Consider the following 16,841-nt stretch of genomic DNA (forward strand, 5'->3'; position numbering starts at 1 on the left):
GTTGCTCATGGCTTCGCCACGATCATCGTCTTTCGTGGGTGTGAGTTCGTAAACTCCGCGCACTGTCGTCAACAAACAATGCTGCGATATCGACTACAATAATTTACGATTCGTATTAGAATCACTGTGGACCACAAATTTTGAGGAATGTGGCGAAACATTTCGCGAAACACATTCTCGACATTCTCAATTGGCGCGACAGTATCTAGCAATAATCGAGGAAATACAATTTCATTTCATTTTTAGGTGATGGAACGCGGATGGAATATCTCGTGAAAATACGACAACTAATATTACGAATCGTAATTGCTATTTTAATTCCGCTGCGCATTTCATCATCCATAGTGATGTCCATTTTGTCAACATAAAAATGTTGGAATTGCAGTAAAAAATGTAAAATCTGCCTATAAATATAAAAATTACAAAATACTAGCGAAAAAAATATCGAGTAATGACTCAGTAAAGGGCAATTACAAATCTGTCAGCGTGTCGCGGAATAACATTCAGTGCTTCAACGGTATCGTGCTTCAACAATGTAAATGAAAAACGCCCGTAGCTAGAACAATTTTGCTAAAAACAGCGGAACGATAAATAAAACGACAACGCTGCACTTTCATTTATGAAAGAATGTAAAAACTGTATGTTTAAAAAAATGTTATACACGGCGGAGAAATATTTTATAATAAACTCTGCTTATAGCAGTAGATGGTAAATGTAAATTATGTTTTGCAATTTGGAATAAATTTTGAAATTGTTTAGTATTATATCCATTTGGCTGCAGTTAATCATGCACATATTTAGTATCTTAATTATATATTAAAATAAATATTTTCTTTAGTAAAAAATAATTATAAACATGGGTAACATGCAAAATACTTTTTACATTCGATTTAGTATTTTTATATTACGCTGTTTAATAATCGTCAAATTTTTAACATCTGCATTTTATGTGTATCATTTACATAAAAGATTATTGTCATTATAATAAGTATACCAAGTTTCTTTCTCGAATGTAATATGTGACATTTATCTCGCACTCAAATTTCCATCCGACATATTTCTCTACTAAAAGGAGCATTCTCTGCCGAAATATCTTGGTTTATTAAATGAAAATATTCAAATGATATTTCCTAGTTGACTGCTACTTCGCTCCAACATGGCGTGGTCATATCGCTGGAGTTTGGAGCTTGCAAGTTTCTGTACTATAATATAACAATACTATTGCACGTTAAGTTTACACCAACAGTCGAATAAGATTACTATAAGCTAAGGACTGTGATATCACTGCAATAGTGCTAATCTTTACATGAATCCTCGTGTGAACTTATCTTTAGAGGGTACACGCAAAGCCTTTACACCTTGCAGTATTTATTTCATTTATTTATTTTCATCCTATTCCTTGTATTCGTTGATTAAATCTTGTCTTATCCTAAATCTCAAATTTAATCCGTTCTTTCTCAACATGTCTTTAAGAGGAACATTTATTGTTTTCAAGATTTCTTGTTCGGATTTAATAAGGACACAGTATTTTGTGAAATGTACGCATTAAAGTGAAATGTACGCATTAATGTAATTTTTATATAATTAAATTTAGGCGATCTATAATTCGCGTAGGGACAATTGTATTTATAATTTTAAATGTATTTTAAATGTATTTTGAATTGTAAAATGTATACAGCATGGATATTAAGTACTCTGATAGATTTTAAGGGATGATTTCTAATACAGATTCAAGACGAAAACTTTGTATGATTGTATATGTCCGGAACGGTTTATTGTTAGTTTCACAGGATGTCAAAGTTGAAGAAAAAATTTCGTTTCAAAAATTTCGAAATCCATTCGAGTTAGTGACGAAACTTTAAACTACAAAGTTTCATCAAAATAACTTTAGTGGTTTTTGAAATTTTTTTGGAAAATACGAAATTTTTCCTTCAACTTTGATACTCCATATCTTTGAAACTAAGTCGTTTCGGACATATGGTCATACGAAGTTTTCGTCTTGAATTTGTGTGAGGAATCACCCCTTAAAATCTTTTAGAGTAGTATCTACCTAATATATAATAGACATTATATGTACCTATGTATTTTAAATATTTTGAATTACATCATAATTAAACTCACTTTATACGATCTATAATGTAATGTATGCTCAAATCCGAAATAATATTTTATTTATAATTTTATTTGCGGAAGCGATTGAAAAATCAAAATATAATTTCATATACGTATGTGTAAAATTATTATATATTAATATTATATATTATACACATATTAAAATACATATATCAAAATTAGTGTGTCCGATGAATAATATTATAAAATAAATAAATGAATGAATATGAATACGAGAGTAAAAACATTTTGGTTGTATCTATGGGAAATACTTTTTATTTAATTTGAATAAATATATTTGTGAATATACGATTATACGATTATTTTCGATTTCGCATTCACTCCCACTTGACCATAACTACATTATTTAATACATATTCCTTAATAAAAGCAAAATAGCTTTTATTTTCTCCTCGGTATAAATGTTTCTCAAACTTTAATCAAGCTCAAAAGCAGAATATTTTACAGGCTATATTAACAGTTGAGCGATTAAACTTGCTTACAAGTAAGTCAAGATTGTAAGAAAACACGTTCTATAGGTACGCTTATACCACCAGAAGCTGACAGATAGTTTCTGATGACCTTACAGTAGTAGAGTAAGCGTCTTTGTGATCTTGTATGTATTACGTATAAGTAAATGAAATGTTGTGCTAGCCAGATTACCGGTATTGTACACTATGTGATTATGTATAACTATAGGTATATATACATATGATTATACAATATACACATATCCAAATTTAAAAAGTAGAAAGGTAAAACTAAAAAGGTAGAAAGGTTAGTATGAAAGCAGTAAAATAAATGATACCCTACAAAAGTGTATCTGAATATTTACTATAGATCACTATTTAAGGTTAAGAAAAAAGACTTGTTTTTTAGGAGTTTTCTTTTTTAGTTCATATTTTATTTGAATAAATATAAATACTCGTAAAATAATTATTTATCAATAAGTATTTATGAAAGCAAACAATGTTTCGAATAAGTACCAATATTTTTTAAATGTGAACATTTCTAATGGATAAAATTTATTTTCAATTACGAATTTTTTATTTTCATCGGACACAAATCAAAATACACAATATAAGATATTGTAAATAATGTCAGATTTCTATTCTATGGATCCTATCTAATTTTTTATGCTATGTCTTATCTTATATATTAGTATACAATGAGAATTGTGACTTGCTCAAACGAGTTTTATAATACATATTTAATATACGTACATATTCTGATTCTTTAAATGATTTCGTGCTATCGGCAATAAAACTATAAATAGAATTCTGTTCTGAATTCTGACACGAGCGTATAGATCGTCTAACATGAATCTTGGAATAAAACGTGCCGCAATAATTGCTTTTTGCGGAAACAAATCATTCTTATAATAAAATTTCCATCGAGCTATCGCTGTTAAACTATCTTTCTATAACGTCTGAATGAAATTTTTTTCTGAACGATTTTTCCTTCGCTTCGGTTGATTTTTTAACATCTCCGTTACCGAAGTTTGCATTTTGGGATATCGCAGAAGTAATATTTATGGATTCGTATAATTGACGAGATTCCCGGTAGCGCAGCGCGGCGCGGCGCGGCGCGGCGCGGCACAACGAAACGAACCAGGGAGATTCGCGCTTGGCAGTGCGAACAAATTCGCGCAACCTTTGAAAAGCCTTAAGCGGTTGTCACGTTAATCGGATAGAGAAATTTCCGCGACCACGCGGACGTACGTAGCGTCCGCGCGATTGCAAGCGAGCGAATGAGCGATTTCGTGCTCTTGGCTGCGTTTCAAAGCCCTCGAGGGCCGTTGCAGTCGAGGACCCGCAGCCGATTAACCTAAATCCCTGCCATCCTTTTTGCAATTCACGCGAGCCGCGATGGGAAAGCGAGATTCGCGTTTCCGCGCTCACCCGATCGAAAGAAACTGATAATGGGCGTGGCACGAGGAACGATTTTCTTCTATCTCGCGGGAGCAATCAGCTTGTAAGGCAAACTCGTGTGAAGCTTCGTGTCCGCTAATAATACGAGCGCTTTATTGAAAATTATCACGTCGACGTCGTGCGATTGTGAAAACGTGATCAGAGTAGTTAGTAATACTTATAAGATACCTATATAGCATAATTCAGAAACTCATATTTCAAATCAGAAAGCGATATCTGGTCAATGTTAGCAACATAATTACATTGTTAGAATTTATTATAACAATAGTGCATTAATTTTAGAACGCTATCGATATTCGGTGACATACAGTATCGCTATTGATACGTAAATTTTACGAGGAAATAGGGCACTTTTAATTAATGTAACATAAGATTTTAATACATTTACGTTTTTAATGACAAAATATTTATAATCTCGACGTTACATATAACCACAAATAACTTAATGATTAACTTAAAAAGAAAGAAAGAATAAGTACACTATCAAATTCAATCTCGAAATGATATAATTTATTGTTATAATTACATTTATAAAGAGAAAATTAAATATTTGAATAAAAAAACAAAATAATATCAAAATCAAACAAACAAGGAGCATACGAGCCTCTCTCTCTCTCTCTCTCTCTCTACGCTCTTTTTTGTGAAAATTATATTCAAATTTGTTTACATATATATTATGATCATAAATGTTTGGGACTCTATTAGTCCATATTCATTATATATTGACCGCAATAATTACTCATTACAAAAATGATAACTTACAGATATATAATAGTAATAATTTTATTGCGTGCACTTACAAATTAATTTAAGTGATGTATAAAATTACGAAGATAATAATAATAATAATAAAACAAGTACTAGCAATTGACGAGGCGACAGCGATACGGTTGATACAAGACCTAACCAGAGAAATTCAAAGTATGAATAGATATTATTAATTAAGGACAAACACAATAGATTTACGAAAAATGAAATAAAATATACTAAGAACCAGCTGAATAAAAAGAGGAAAGAGAAGAGAAAGATCATACATTAGAAGATAAAGAGTTGTAATATTTGATTGCAGTGAAAGAGAAAGAGGTACGAAATTTAACAAAGCGAAAGAAGCATGAAAAAAGATTTTAAACGCGACGTGTATTTATCAATAAAAAAAAAATATATATATATAAACTGCTTAAAAATTAAAATCACTCATCACGTTCTTTGTTATAAAACTGACCTCTGCTGACCACTAAAATTAAACACGGCTTATAGCGCTCAGCGATCTCATCCCCTTGTATATCAAACTTACGTATAATAGCGGGTTTTTAAGGTAATAGTATAACAATTAGATCTTTGTGAATATAATTTTCATATTTATAATTGAAAGTGTACAATTGTGTAGGTTCATTAATCTAGCTGCATGAGTTTGTCGCAGTTATCATAGTCTCTTTTTCAAGAGTCTTTTCAATAGAGATACCTAAGATTCAAATTAAATGTGTTTTAGTGATTACTTTAGAAACAAAGACCATAAAGATTATTGAATTTTTGTGCACAACAAGTTCGACACAAAGGAAGAAAGACCGAGTATAAGAGCGGTTAATTACTAAAGTTTCATGAACGTCAGTGTTTTCTTTTTCTCATTGTAGTGCTTTTGCGTACATTTTCTCCAAGAGTTTGAGCCAAACGATATATAAGGCGCATGAAGGAAAAAACCAAATTATTCATTCGCGGCTGGAATGGAAAAGTTCGTCCAACTTCTTTTCTGCGAGTCAGTATTTTTAAAACAGATTAACTCACCGATTGAGCGAATCGAGCCCGCAATGTCGACGAATAGTACACGACCGATCGATGAATAGTTTCTATTTATCTTACTCCTTATACAAACACAAAGCGCAGATAAATAAAATAGAGTAAAATACGTAATTGTGTGCCTTGGAGACAGTATGATGGGACACTATTCTTCATATACCGTAGAAACTTGATGCAATTTTTATCATCTGCTTTAGTCTGAGACGTATCACAATTTATGTTTAATTCTGTTGTACCTATATTTAAAATCTTACAACTCATTTTTAACGATTTATAATTTACGTCAGAATAGAATTCTATTTATAATTTTATGTGTTGCATAGCAAAAAGTTTCAAATGTCAGAATTATATACATATATACACTGAGAAAAATGATCTGGTTGGATTAAACAGTAATTCTGGTGGAAAATGGAGAATCAGAATTTTCTGGTTATGTCTATTAGAATTCTAGTTAAGATAACTAGAATTCTGATTAATATAATTATTCTGGTAAAAATAAGAATTCTAGTAGATTTTACTAGAAATATAGTATCAACCAGAATTCCGGTTATCTCAACTAGAATTCTAATAAATTTAACGAAAGAGAGAGAGAGAGAGAGAGAGAGAGAGAGAGAGAGAGAGAGAAATTTCTGATTCGTCCATTTTTAACCAGAAATTTTTTTCAGTGTTTAAAATATTCTAAAATACACACATATACATACATTGAAATACATGGTATATGAAATTATAAATAAAACTTTTGTCCTGAATTTTTTAAAGTGAATTTAACAATAAATGCAAGTATAAATTAATTGTGCAATCTACGTGGAATAATTTGATGCAAAGTTTGATAATAATAAATTAGTCGACATAATTAGTTACAAATATAGCACTTATTTTGTGTTTACGAAGACAGAAACAATGTTTAAATATTAATTAATTGTATATTTAAGGAGTGATATATTGATTTTCTGTATCTAATGATCATTTATTGTTCACTTTTCTTTTTTAAAATTATTAACTAAAAGATTTCTAAAATTATATACATACTAACACTTTTTTGTTGATTTATTAAATTACACATGATCATCAGTTTTTGTTTTTAACGTGGTTTTATCTAGAATATTATTTAATGTTACACGACAATATGTTGCCAGACGATAAATGCGATTTATTAATGTCTAGTTGGTCCGGAACAATCAAATGCGCCATGGGCTGTACACAATCGTACTGCGATTGATTGCGGTGCTATTGGCAATTTTCTGGCGGAAACTGATAGCTCACCGTGTGGTGTAGCTTCGAATGAGTTAGGCAGGCAAAGGCAGGTCTTCAATTTTACATAATTGTATAAAATATGTACGTCTATACAATGTGTATCGTGATTTAACTGGAACTCGAGACAATGGCACCGAGGTGAAAAGTCCGTTTGGTTGGAATTGATTTAATTTTGTTCGTCTCACGGTTTAAGCTGCTGCTGTCCAAGAGCAACCTCGCAAACTTCAAAGGCCGTTTCGGTAGCCGCTAATAATTCATATGTAGCCATGTGCAAGGAAAAGTGGCGAATTATTCCGGTTGGAGAGTAACAGAATTACAAAGCGAGCAGTTATGTATTCGCGCAGATGTATGCGGTTGCCGGTTCCGCCCGTGTGAGAGAGATGCGAATGTCAGTAGACGCCTACATTTTGTTAATGAACGTGGTGCGCGGGAAGCTGATGCAGCCAGCCTCATTGCACTTGGCAAGCTGCAACTAGATACGAGTCTGACATTTATTTCGCTCGCGTATCGTATCTGCGTGCATCGCGGTATCATTTATCGCGCGCAACACATAATATAGTATATTATCTGCAAAGAGTGGAGGTCTCTGATGATGTCCAATGGACGCATAAGTGGTACCGAGGTCTTAAAAATTTTATGGATGCCTATGAGATTCGACGTTAATAACATATTCATACGTTATAAGGAGCTTAAGAGGAGTTTCATGTTTGTGTGTTGCGTTTATAATTGCAAAAAAATAATAGTTTGTATTTCTCGTTATTTTATAGCATTAATCTCTTCGCTCGTTGCAACATTGCGTATTTATCTCTGTCTCATTCAGTGTGGTACAACCCGTATAAAAACAGTTCGTTAAAGCCCGTCGCATTTCTAGAATAAATATGTAGGTTGTATCCCACTACACGGTGTATTTACTACAGCAATTTATTAGTACACAAATAGCGAAAATTACGAGCAAGGTGGCGTGTATCGATACATGTGTATTTCAGTATAGATAGAAATATAAATTGGATATATTGGACTCATAAATAGTGCGATTAATCATACGTATTGTTTAAATAAATAAATAAATATTTGTAATGAATAGTGTACGAGGCACGTATATGGAGCTGATATGACACGTGCAGCGCGCGCGCGTGCGATATTCTTTATTTTCTCCAAAAATCTGGATAAATCTTAGGGTTCCATAGAAACGATCACGGTTTTACGGTGACATCCTTTGAGACGAGGGTTAATAAACTTTCAACGCGTTATAAAACTCTTTACGACAACGATATTCTCTCCCACAGTGCAGGTTATGAGTTCTATTTTCTGCGCGACCAGTCCGCGGTAAGACGACTTTTCGGGTCGCACCTCTTTCTCGCGCTCTTTTTTCGGCATTTTCCGCCCGTTTTTCAGCTTTATCCGGCAACTCGATAAATTTAACAACGGTAAAAGCCGGAATTCGCCGCAGTTTTCCTATTTGTCGGCAAATTCACCCGGTTTCCATGCAACCGGACTGGTGTATGTTTTATTTACTAGGTAGATTCTCTATCTAGTAAATATCCTTTTATTGTAGCTCAAATTAGATAATAAAGTATTTGTGAGACGACATGATATTCTGTTAACAAATTAACGTAGTTAGAATAAAATAAATTTGTTATTTATTATAAGATTAAAATATGACATAAAAATTGCATAATTTGCATGTTTTTTTCGAAAAAAATGACAAAGAAAAGTTTTCATGTTGGAACGGGATATTTTTTTGTATCTCTTACAATCGGATTGATTTTAATGTAATATTCATATTTATTACCATTACAATATTAAATATACATATAATATCGCATTTCCGTAAAAAAGCGACATGAGTCGAAATTTTTCGAAATTCGTACTGTGTGGTCCAACGATTGTGTTCTAAATACATCAGCCTTCAATCAAGAAAAATGAAGTTTAAAAAAATAAAAAAATATAAGTTGAATTTAAATATTTTCTAAAGAAAAATAATGAAAAAAATAACACAAATTAAAATAGGAGTAATTTTTAGGAGAATAAAACACAATGTAACAAAATTAATATCTGTATTACTTGTAGAAAACTTGAACCAAATAATTTGTGATCACCTCTAAGTTAACTTATGTTTAATATTACTATAATAAATAATTTATTTTAATATACACTGCAATTTTCTCTTCTCTTTCCTCTGAATATAATTTTATATTTTTGACTTGTATCTTAAATAAGATAGATAAATTATCTAATTTATCTGTCTTATAATTAGAATATATATAATAAGAAAAAGATTATATATATAATATATAATCAAACTTATATATTTTGATGCTATAGTTTACACAATTATAACTATTAAAAGCAAATATAAATTATAAAATGGTAAAGACTCGACGATTTAAATAAAATGAAGGTGATTGTCGACGAAATTGTGTGAATTGTGCTGAATCGCGATTTTTAACACATTCCACTCTGCTAAACATTTCGCGTCAGATCCAATAAAACAACGCAGTGAAGGGACCAGACGACAGCTTCCTAAAGCAGTGGACTATTTGTCAGATGTGGTCCGCAGGGATAAAGTGGGGCGTTAGGTCGTACGTTCGCCGACTGAGAGAAACGTATCTCGATTCTTCGCACCGGCTTCTCGACAGCCGCTGAAAATTCAGAAAAATTACATTGGTGTCAGATTTTCCCCAAATCGGACATAATTCTTCCACGTCTTTCTCTATTCATTGCGGTCGCCGGTGACAGCCATCATTCCTATCAATGGTTGCGTTCAGCAGAGAAAACTGATCAATATATAGCACTTAGTGATTCTTTAATATGATTGGTTCTTGCTTTTAGTTCTTTTACTAAGCGTTATAACTGATTAATTTTCTCTGTTGAACGCAAATTTTTTCATTATTTTTTAATTACCGTGAAACATCATCGATTTCGCTCTCTCGCCCCATTGCAACCGTAAAACGCGACATAACGAGTACCGCCCGATACTCAATCTTATTTTTCATAGAGCTCGTAATTTCATAACAACGCGTACCGCCGCGCCGGTTTTTATTTTTGCAGGACTTTTTTGCCGGACTCTTCGCCTCCCTCCCTCCCTCCCTCTCGTCGTCCAGCGAAAGGCTCTCCTATCTCGCGCGATCATTTTTGCACTGGCTGCGAAATAACGCGTCGTCGCGCGTGTATTTTCATTTCTCGTCGCCAACGCCTCGCGCGAACCGTACAGCTGTTTACAGCGGCCATTTGTTCGGGGTAACGTTCGGCGCGTGTTATACGTGCCATTTATTTTCGCGAAGCGCGGCTCGCCGCACTTCCTGTAACGGTTCCACTCCGGTAATTCCGCAGAATAGACGTCGTCGTACAATTAGAGAAAGCAGCAATATTTTGTGATTGCGCCCGATCTATTTTGCACCTATGCGCAATTTTCGTTTGATCCGTTTGATTCGAACTTTTATAATTTATCTTTGTTACGCGTGTAAAAAAATTTGTTTCTCGTCGAAAATTTATCTTGAAAATTACCTCCCACTTTGATCCTTCAAAGGCAGCAATTTTAAATCGTGAACATTTTTTCATTTGTTTATTATAAAATATATAAATTACACGAGAAAGAGAGAGAGAGAGAGAGAGAGAGAGAGAGAGATTGCATGCGTACATACAGTGAGAGCAAAAAGTATTCGTACAAGAAAATTTTCTGTAAAAAGTGTTATTTGTAAAAAATAAACATTAATTAGCAATTTTATACAATGAATATATTCTGTTCTAACATAAATAAATGAGCTTCGCATGTATTCCTGATTTTAGAAGCTAAATTTTTCGACTATACGAATACTTTTTGAGCATCCAAATAATAGAATTTTAATTTATTATATTAATAATATCTATTATTAATAATAGAATTTTTAATTTTCGCTTATTTTTCAGATGATATATTTTCTATAATTAATACACTGAGAAAAATGTCTGTTCCAAAAGTAACAATATAATTTTAAGGAACATACCGTCTATTTTACTCTTTATGAATAAATTGTTAATTACTCAGCAAGAAATGAGATCGTCAACTAAACGTCGAATCGACGTCGAATTGGTGTTGAAATCATCGTATCGATATCGATTCGACATCAATTCGATAATTCATTTCTCGTTGGATAATATTTACTTTTTAAAAATAAAGTTTTTAAAAAAATATTTTCTCTGTACGAATACTTTTTGCATTCACTGTACGTATATTACATGTAAGATGCATTAAAAAAAATTAATCTACCTCGCAAAGGATTAAAAGAATTGGTATAAATTAAAATATATATTTATGTAATGCGTAATATATTTTCTATGTGCTCTTCTTACGGTCAGTCCTTTGTCGACACATATAAAAAATATAAATAGAAAAATGTTTCTTAGAAAGAATGCAGTATATTATAATCTTTTATATTAGGTGTTAAACTTAATTTCTGCCGTTTTTCGTCTCCAAAATTGATTTGTTTCGAAGGGAAGATGAACGAATGCCTTAATCAAAGTAATTTCCTCTATTTTCTACTTTATTACTAATTAATAATACTTTATTAATAATACTTTGATTAAGGTATTTCCCTCCGAAACAAATCAATTTTAGAGACGAAAAACGGCAGGAATTAAGTTTAACACTTAATATCTAGAGAAAAGTCCCCTATCATGAGATAGGCGCCTAATATGAGATAGCGACGTTTCTGCTAAACTAATAAACGCTATCTATTGGTTCCACCATGAATTTATTGCTCTTGAATGGAAAACTATTTAATAGAAAATTCATTATTAGATCATGCCTGTGATGTAACACAAGATTTTAGAATTTGGATGTCTTCAAGTTTCATTGAGATGATCATTTAAACCTTGTTTATTATTTAATCAATAAATATTTGGCAACAAATTCTTCATGTAGTGATAGAGTAAGGTCGTACTAATAGAAAGATATGGGATATGTTGAATTGTTTAATTACAGAAGTCAGATTTGATGATCTTAAAATTATAAGGCGTGGAAATCGTAATATAAGATACCCAGGGTATTCCTAATATGAAATAACCCATGCTCCTATATTATAGTGAAAATCGTTGGTAAAGTATAAATGTTATATGTACAATAATAAACAAGACAACCGGAATGAACTTCGAGTGTCTATATCTGCGATGCTTGATTCCAACTCCCTGAAAACGAGTTCTGGGTATAACCTATTGCATGCTCATTTTTCGCGCACGCTGGTTGTGTTTGTATTTTAGAAACATTAAATAAAATTTTTTAATTGCAATACTGATATACTTTGCGTTTTACTATCGATTTTTCCGGGCATCTCATATTAGGAGCACAATTTTTTAACTTTGCGATTTGCTCATTTTTTACATTTCTTTAATTTAAAAAAAAAATGGAATTTGAATTAAATTTTATGTAACGTTATCTTAAAGTTTATTAAATTCCCTTCAAAATGACATATTATTTTTTTAAATTCTGCCTAATAGACTTCTAGCATTTACTCAAAATGAACTCGGTATCTCATAAAATAGGGGCCTTTTCTCTATATACATAACAATAACAGCATAAAAATATAAAGTTACTACGTATTTCAGTGTTTCGCTGGACGGTTTGCAATGCAAGAATAATAAGAACGCTAAATTAAAAAAAAGAATGATGAAAAATTATAAAATGCATGTTAATTAATGCATAAATTAATATCATGAATAATGACGAAAAGAAATTTATTACAATAAAATGTGTTGTATCAAATAACAGAACTATAGACAGAATTTATTACAATCTGTTAAATTTATATGTGAAATTATGAATACCAAGAGTTATTTTTAACTATTTTTATAAGTCACCATTGTTCCTATGCACTATAATATATATGTATATATATATATATACATATATATATGTCCTTAATTTAACTAAATTAATGAAGTTAAACAACCTAACTCAAGAAATATATTAAATTTGATTAAAATTTAGTTATTATTTACTATGTGCATACGTTAATACGGACATTGTTTAGTTTGAAACTAACTACAGAAATGGATTGATTTACATTTTTACACATATGGAAGTTAAAATTAACAAAATGTTATTTAACTCAAGAGATTGAGTTGCACCTTTTTGCTCTTTTGATATCAGTAACAGTGCAGAATACAATTACGATGTATCTTGTACTTCTCTATTTTGATCTTATACATATTTTGTTTAAACAAATTGTAAAAGTGCTTTTAAACAATTTATAATTTAAATTTTAGGATGTGACATACATATAATTAATTAACACACAAAATACTCGTAGGGGGAAGTCGCCTATATCGTACCCCCTAACGTTTAAACAAAATCGTAAACAAAAGTACTGAAGATATCAGAATATTTCTGTACTTATATTAAACTTTAGTTCATTGGCAATAAAACAAAACGATACTTTTGCGAAAATAAATATTACATTATTGTTTAAATTAGATTTAAAAAAAAATAGTTTTCAGTACGATGTGGAGACCGGGTCGTTAAATTGTACCATCTGGTTCCTAAATCGTACTTCTAATATAGCAAACAAGCTGACATTGCTTATTATCATTTTGACGTTAAAATAACATCTTTAACGTCAAAATGACGGTAGATAACGTCAGTTTGTTTACTGGGAAAATGTACAAAATTAATTTTAGAACTCATTTATTAATAAATTTATTTTTAATTTCAAACTGAGTGTACATATTTAAGTAGGTATAATAAAAACTTTTCTATTATAAAAACAGAAATTAGACTCTGTGTTTTTTAAACTCATTTAAGAAAACAAAGTAAAAAGCAATACTTAAATTAATTTAAACTATCATTGCACTACATTTCAGAATATTAAAATCTCAGATATTTTAACAAAATAAATTTTAGAAATAAAATCAATTACGGATTTTTCCGTCACAATAGAAAAGATTTAATAAAAAGATTCAATAGAAAAAGACTCAATAGAGAAATTTAATAGAAAGACTCGATAGTTGATAAATAATAAATTTCTTGAGCGCTTATTTAAACAATTTTGGCAAATGTCAGGATTGTCACTACAGGTTTGCAACCACTTAGAGCATCTGACACACTGAATCCAGTCCACTGTATAGGTTCTTTTTTATCATAATAGTAATCTCCACATATTGCTCACTTGCGAATATTGTACCGGTACAATATAAAGACCAGTACGATTTACCCAACTCCCTCTATTTTTACAAATTTATTAATAGCAACATAACTTACAAATATTTTGCTAATTTGATGCTATACTCGAAAAAAGTTTAAATATCAATTGTAATTATGAAGGACACTATAATTCAATTTGTACTGCTCACCTTGTACTGATAACACCTTAGGTAAATTGTATCAAAACTTAGATCAGACACCGAACAAAAATCAATTTTGAATGTCACTCGTAAACAGACGACTCGAAGACAAAACAAAATGATAGTTCTTAACCCATATTACCAACGTCACATCAGTGTTATCTTTAAAAAAAAATGTTTCGTTTAGAAAATAAATTTAGGTACGATTTAACCATCGGTACGCGACTTAGCCAACTCTCCCCTATATAATTTAATGTATCTTGTGAGATATACGCGTTTCTCTTATAAATTTGTGTATGTATATGAATACATAAATTTTTTATATACATATGTTTTATATAAATATATAAATTTTATATACATACACACTTACATATATTTATTTATTTATTCTGAGTCTTTAATAATTCGATGCATCTGATGATTGCTGCATGATGCTACAATCGATTTACAGTGCCAATATCGATTGATGAAAATATCGTAATTTTACAAAATTTAAGCGTTTAATACTTCGATAGATGTATTTTTCTTTTGATTTGACTGCGTCATTTTATGTAACTTCAGTAACTTACGGTCGGTGTTTAAAATGTGGTCAGCAACCTACATTTCATGTATTTTCCCATTGGTATTTTAGATATTATCTGCAAATTTTGTATGTGTATGTATTGCAAACTGGCACGTGAACTATCACGCGAGCTCTCTCCGCAAGCTCGTTCCCCTTCTAGTCCCAACATGCCCCTTCGAACCCCGTTCTCTTTTAATCTTTGACCTCGGTCTGAACTTCGAGAATACAGATTACGCGTTCTTATTTTACCAGGCAACCCTGAATTTCGTGCACGTGACGAGCGATCGTTCGTCATATTCTCCGTTCACGTGCTTACGACGTATACGTACCGACAGCTTTCCTTATACCGAATCAATCGAACTGCATTTTGGCGCAAAACGCCACTTACCCTTGATTCCGTGACGATGTGAAAATAATGGCCTTCAACGAGTCTATATAACGAGTCTATATGCTTATATGCCCCGTTATATCCTAAAATAAGGTTTCGCTGTATAAAGTGAATATAAAATTAATCTTTCCTAACATGTCAACTTTCTTATTTTCAGGATGATCCCCGCATAATGAAAGTTGGAGACAAGAAACGTTGGATACACGACCCAAATAGTAAGTAATATGCTGTCGAAAATATCTGTTTAAATGAGTTTTGAATGTATGCTTTGCAATTTTTAAAAGCTTATATAAATATTTTTAAGTTTTCATGTACCTATGTCTTTAATATTACTAGGTAATTTGCAGAATTTTTAAATTATTTTTTTGTAGCTGGAAGTAACTTTCTTTTCTTATTTTTATGTTATTTAATAATAATAGTTATTTAATAGTAGACATAATAATAAGAGCAAATATTTTAAAACCATTTACGTGATATTTTATATAAAATAATTTGATTCTTTCGTACCTCTAGGACATATATGTTCCATTTATGAAAAAAGTTATAATTTTTAAACAAATATTCTTATCGATTTCTATCCTACCTTGTATTAAAGAGAAAGGTTCAAGCTATATGTAAAAAGAATCGCACACTTTGAAATGCACTATTTTTAATCAAATATAGTTATATATATGTATACATTTTACCGGCAATTTTTCTTGTCGTCGAGCACCGCAATCCTCTCTCGTTAGACCATTTTCTTTTACCACTTATACTATTTATATTGCTCATCTGAAAACTGTGAGCCCTGTTTGTAATAGCTCTTTGAGATGTGTTATATTGATTCAAAATTTTTACATTCGATTTACAATTTGTATGCAGAAAAAAATATTCGAGAGAGAGAGAGAGAGAGAGAGAGAGAGAGAGAGCTCACATCATATATTTTAAATAAATATATTTTAAATATATCATCGATGTTACAGTTTTTCGTAGTCATTTTAAATCCGCTATTTTGAATTTAACTTTTGATTCGTAATTAGTAATCAGGAATGAATCTTAATAATCTACAGTCATATGTTAAATATAAGATATTTCAGCTTTCCATGGCCATCATCTTGAATCCACCATTTTTAAATTAAATGTTGATGGTTTCTTTTCAATTTGAAATCAGTACCCTCAAAAACCTATAAAACCTTCCCCATATAAAACACGTTTCTCTCGAAAAGCCAGAGATACGAAAGAGTTAAGAGACTTTTTTAAAAATTATCTAAATATATATATATATATGGATATCAAAGATTAGTCGTAATTCTTCTTTCGAACAAATACTTCTGGTACATGTAATGATACACTGAGAAAAATAGTCTGATTGGATTAAACAGTAACTCTGGTGGAAAATGGATGAATCAGAATTTTCTGGTTACGTCTATTAGAATTCTAGTTGAGATAACTAGAATTCTGATTAATATAATTATTCTGGTAAAAATAAGAATTCTAGTAG

At 31.1% G+C, this 16,841-nt stretch overlaps 1 protein-coding gene across 1 annotated transcript in view; it reads left to right on the forward strand.

The window, feature by feature from the left end:
• Window positions 1-16,841, forward strand: part of Cow (Proteoglycan Cow) — a 152,204-nt gene that overhangs the window by 65,719 nt on the left and 69,644 nt on the right. The window contains exon 2 of the mRNA XM_018509899.1: window positions 15,519-15,576. Within this exon, the coding sequence (XP_018365401.1) occupies window positions 15,519-15,576 (58 nt within the window). The remainder of the gene's footprint in view (window positions 1-15,518; window positions 15,577-16,841) is intronic.

The sequence above is a fragment of the Trachymyrmex cornetzi genome, unplaced genomic scaffold (assembly GCF_001594075.2).
Source record: "Trachymyrmex cornetzi isolate Tcor2-1 unplaced genomic scaffold, Tcor1.1 scaffold320, whole genome shotgun sequence".
NCBI classification, from domain to species: Eukaryota; Metazoa; Arthropoda; class Insecta; order Hymenoptera; family Formicidae; genus Trachymyrmex; species Trachymyrmex cornetzi.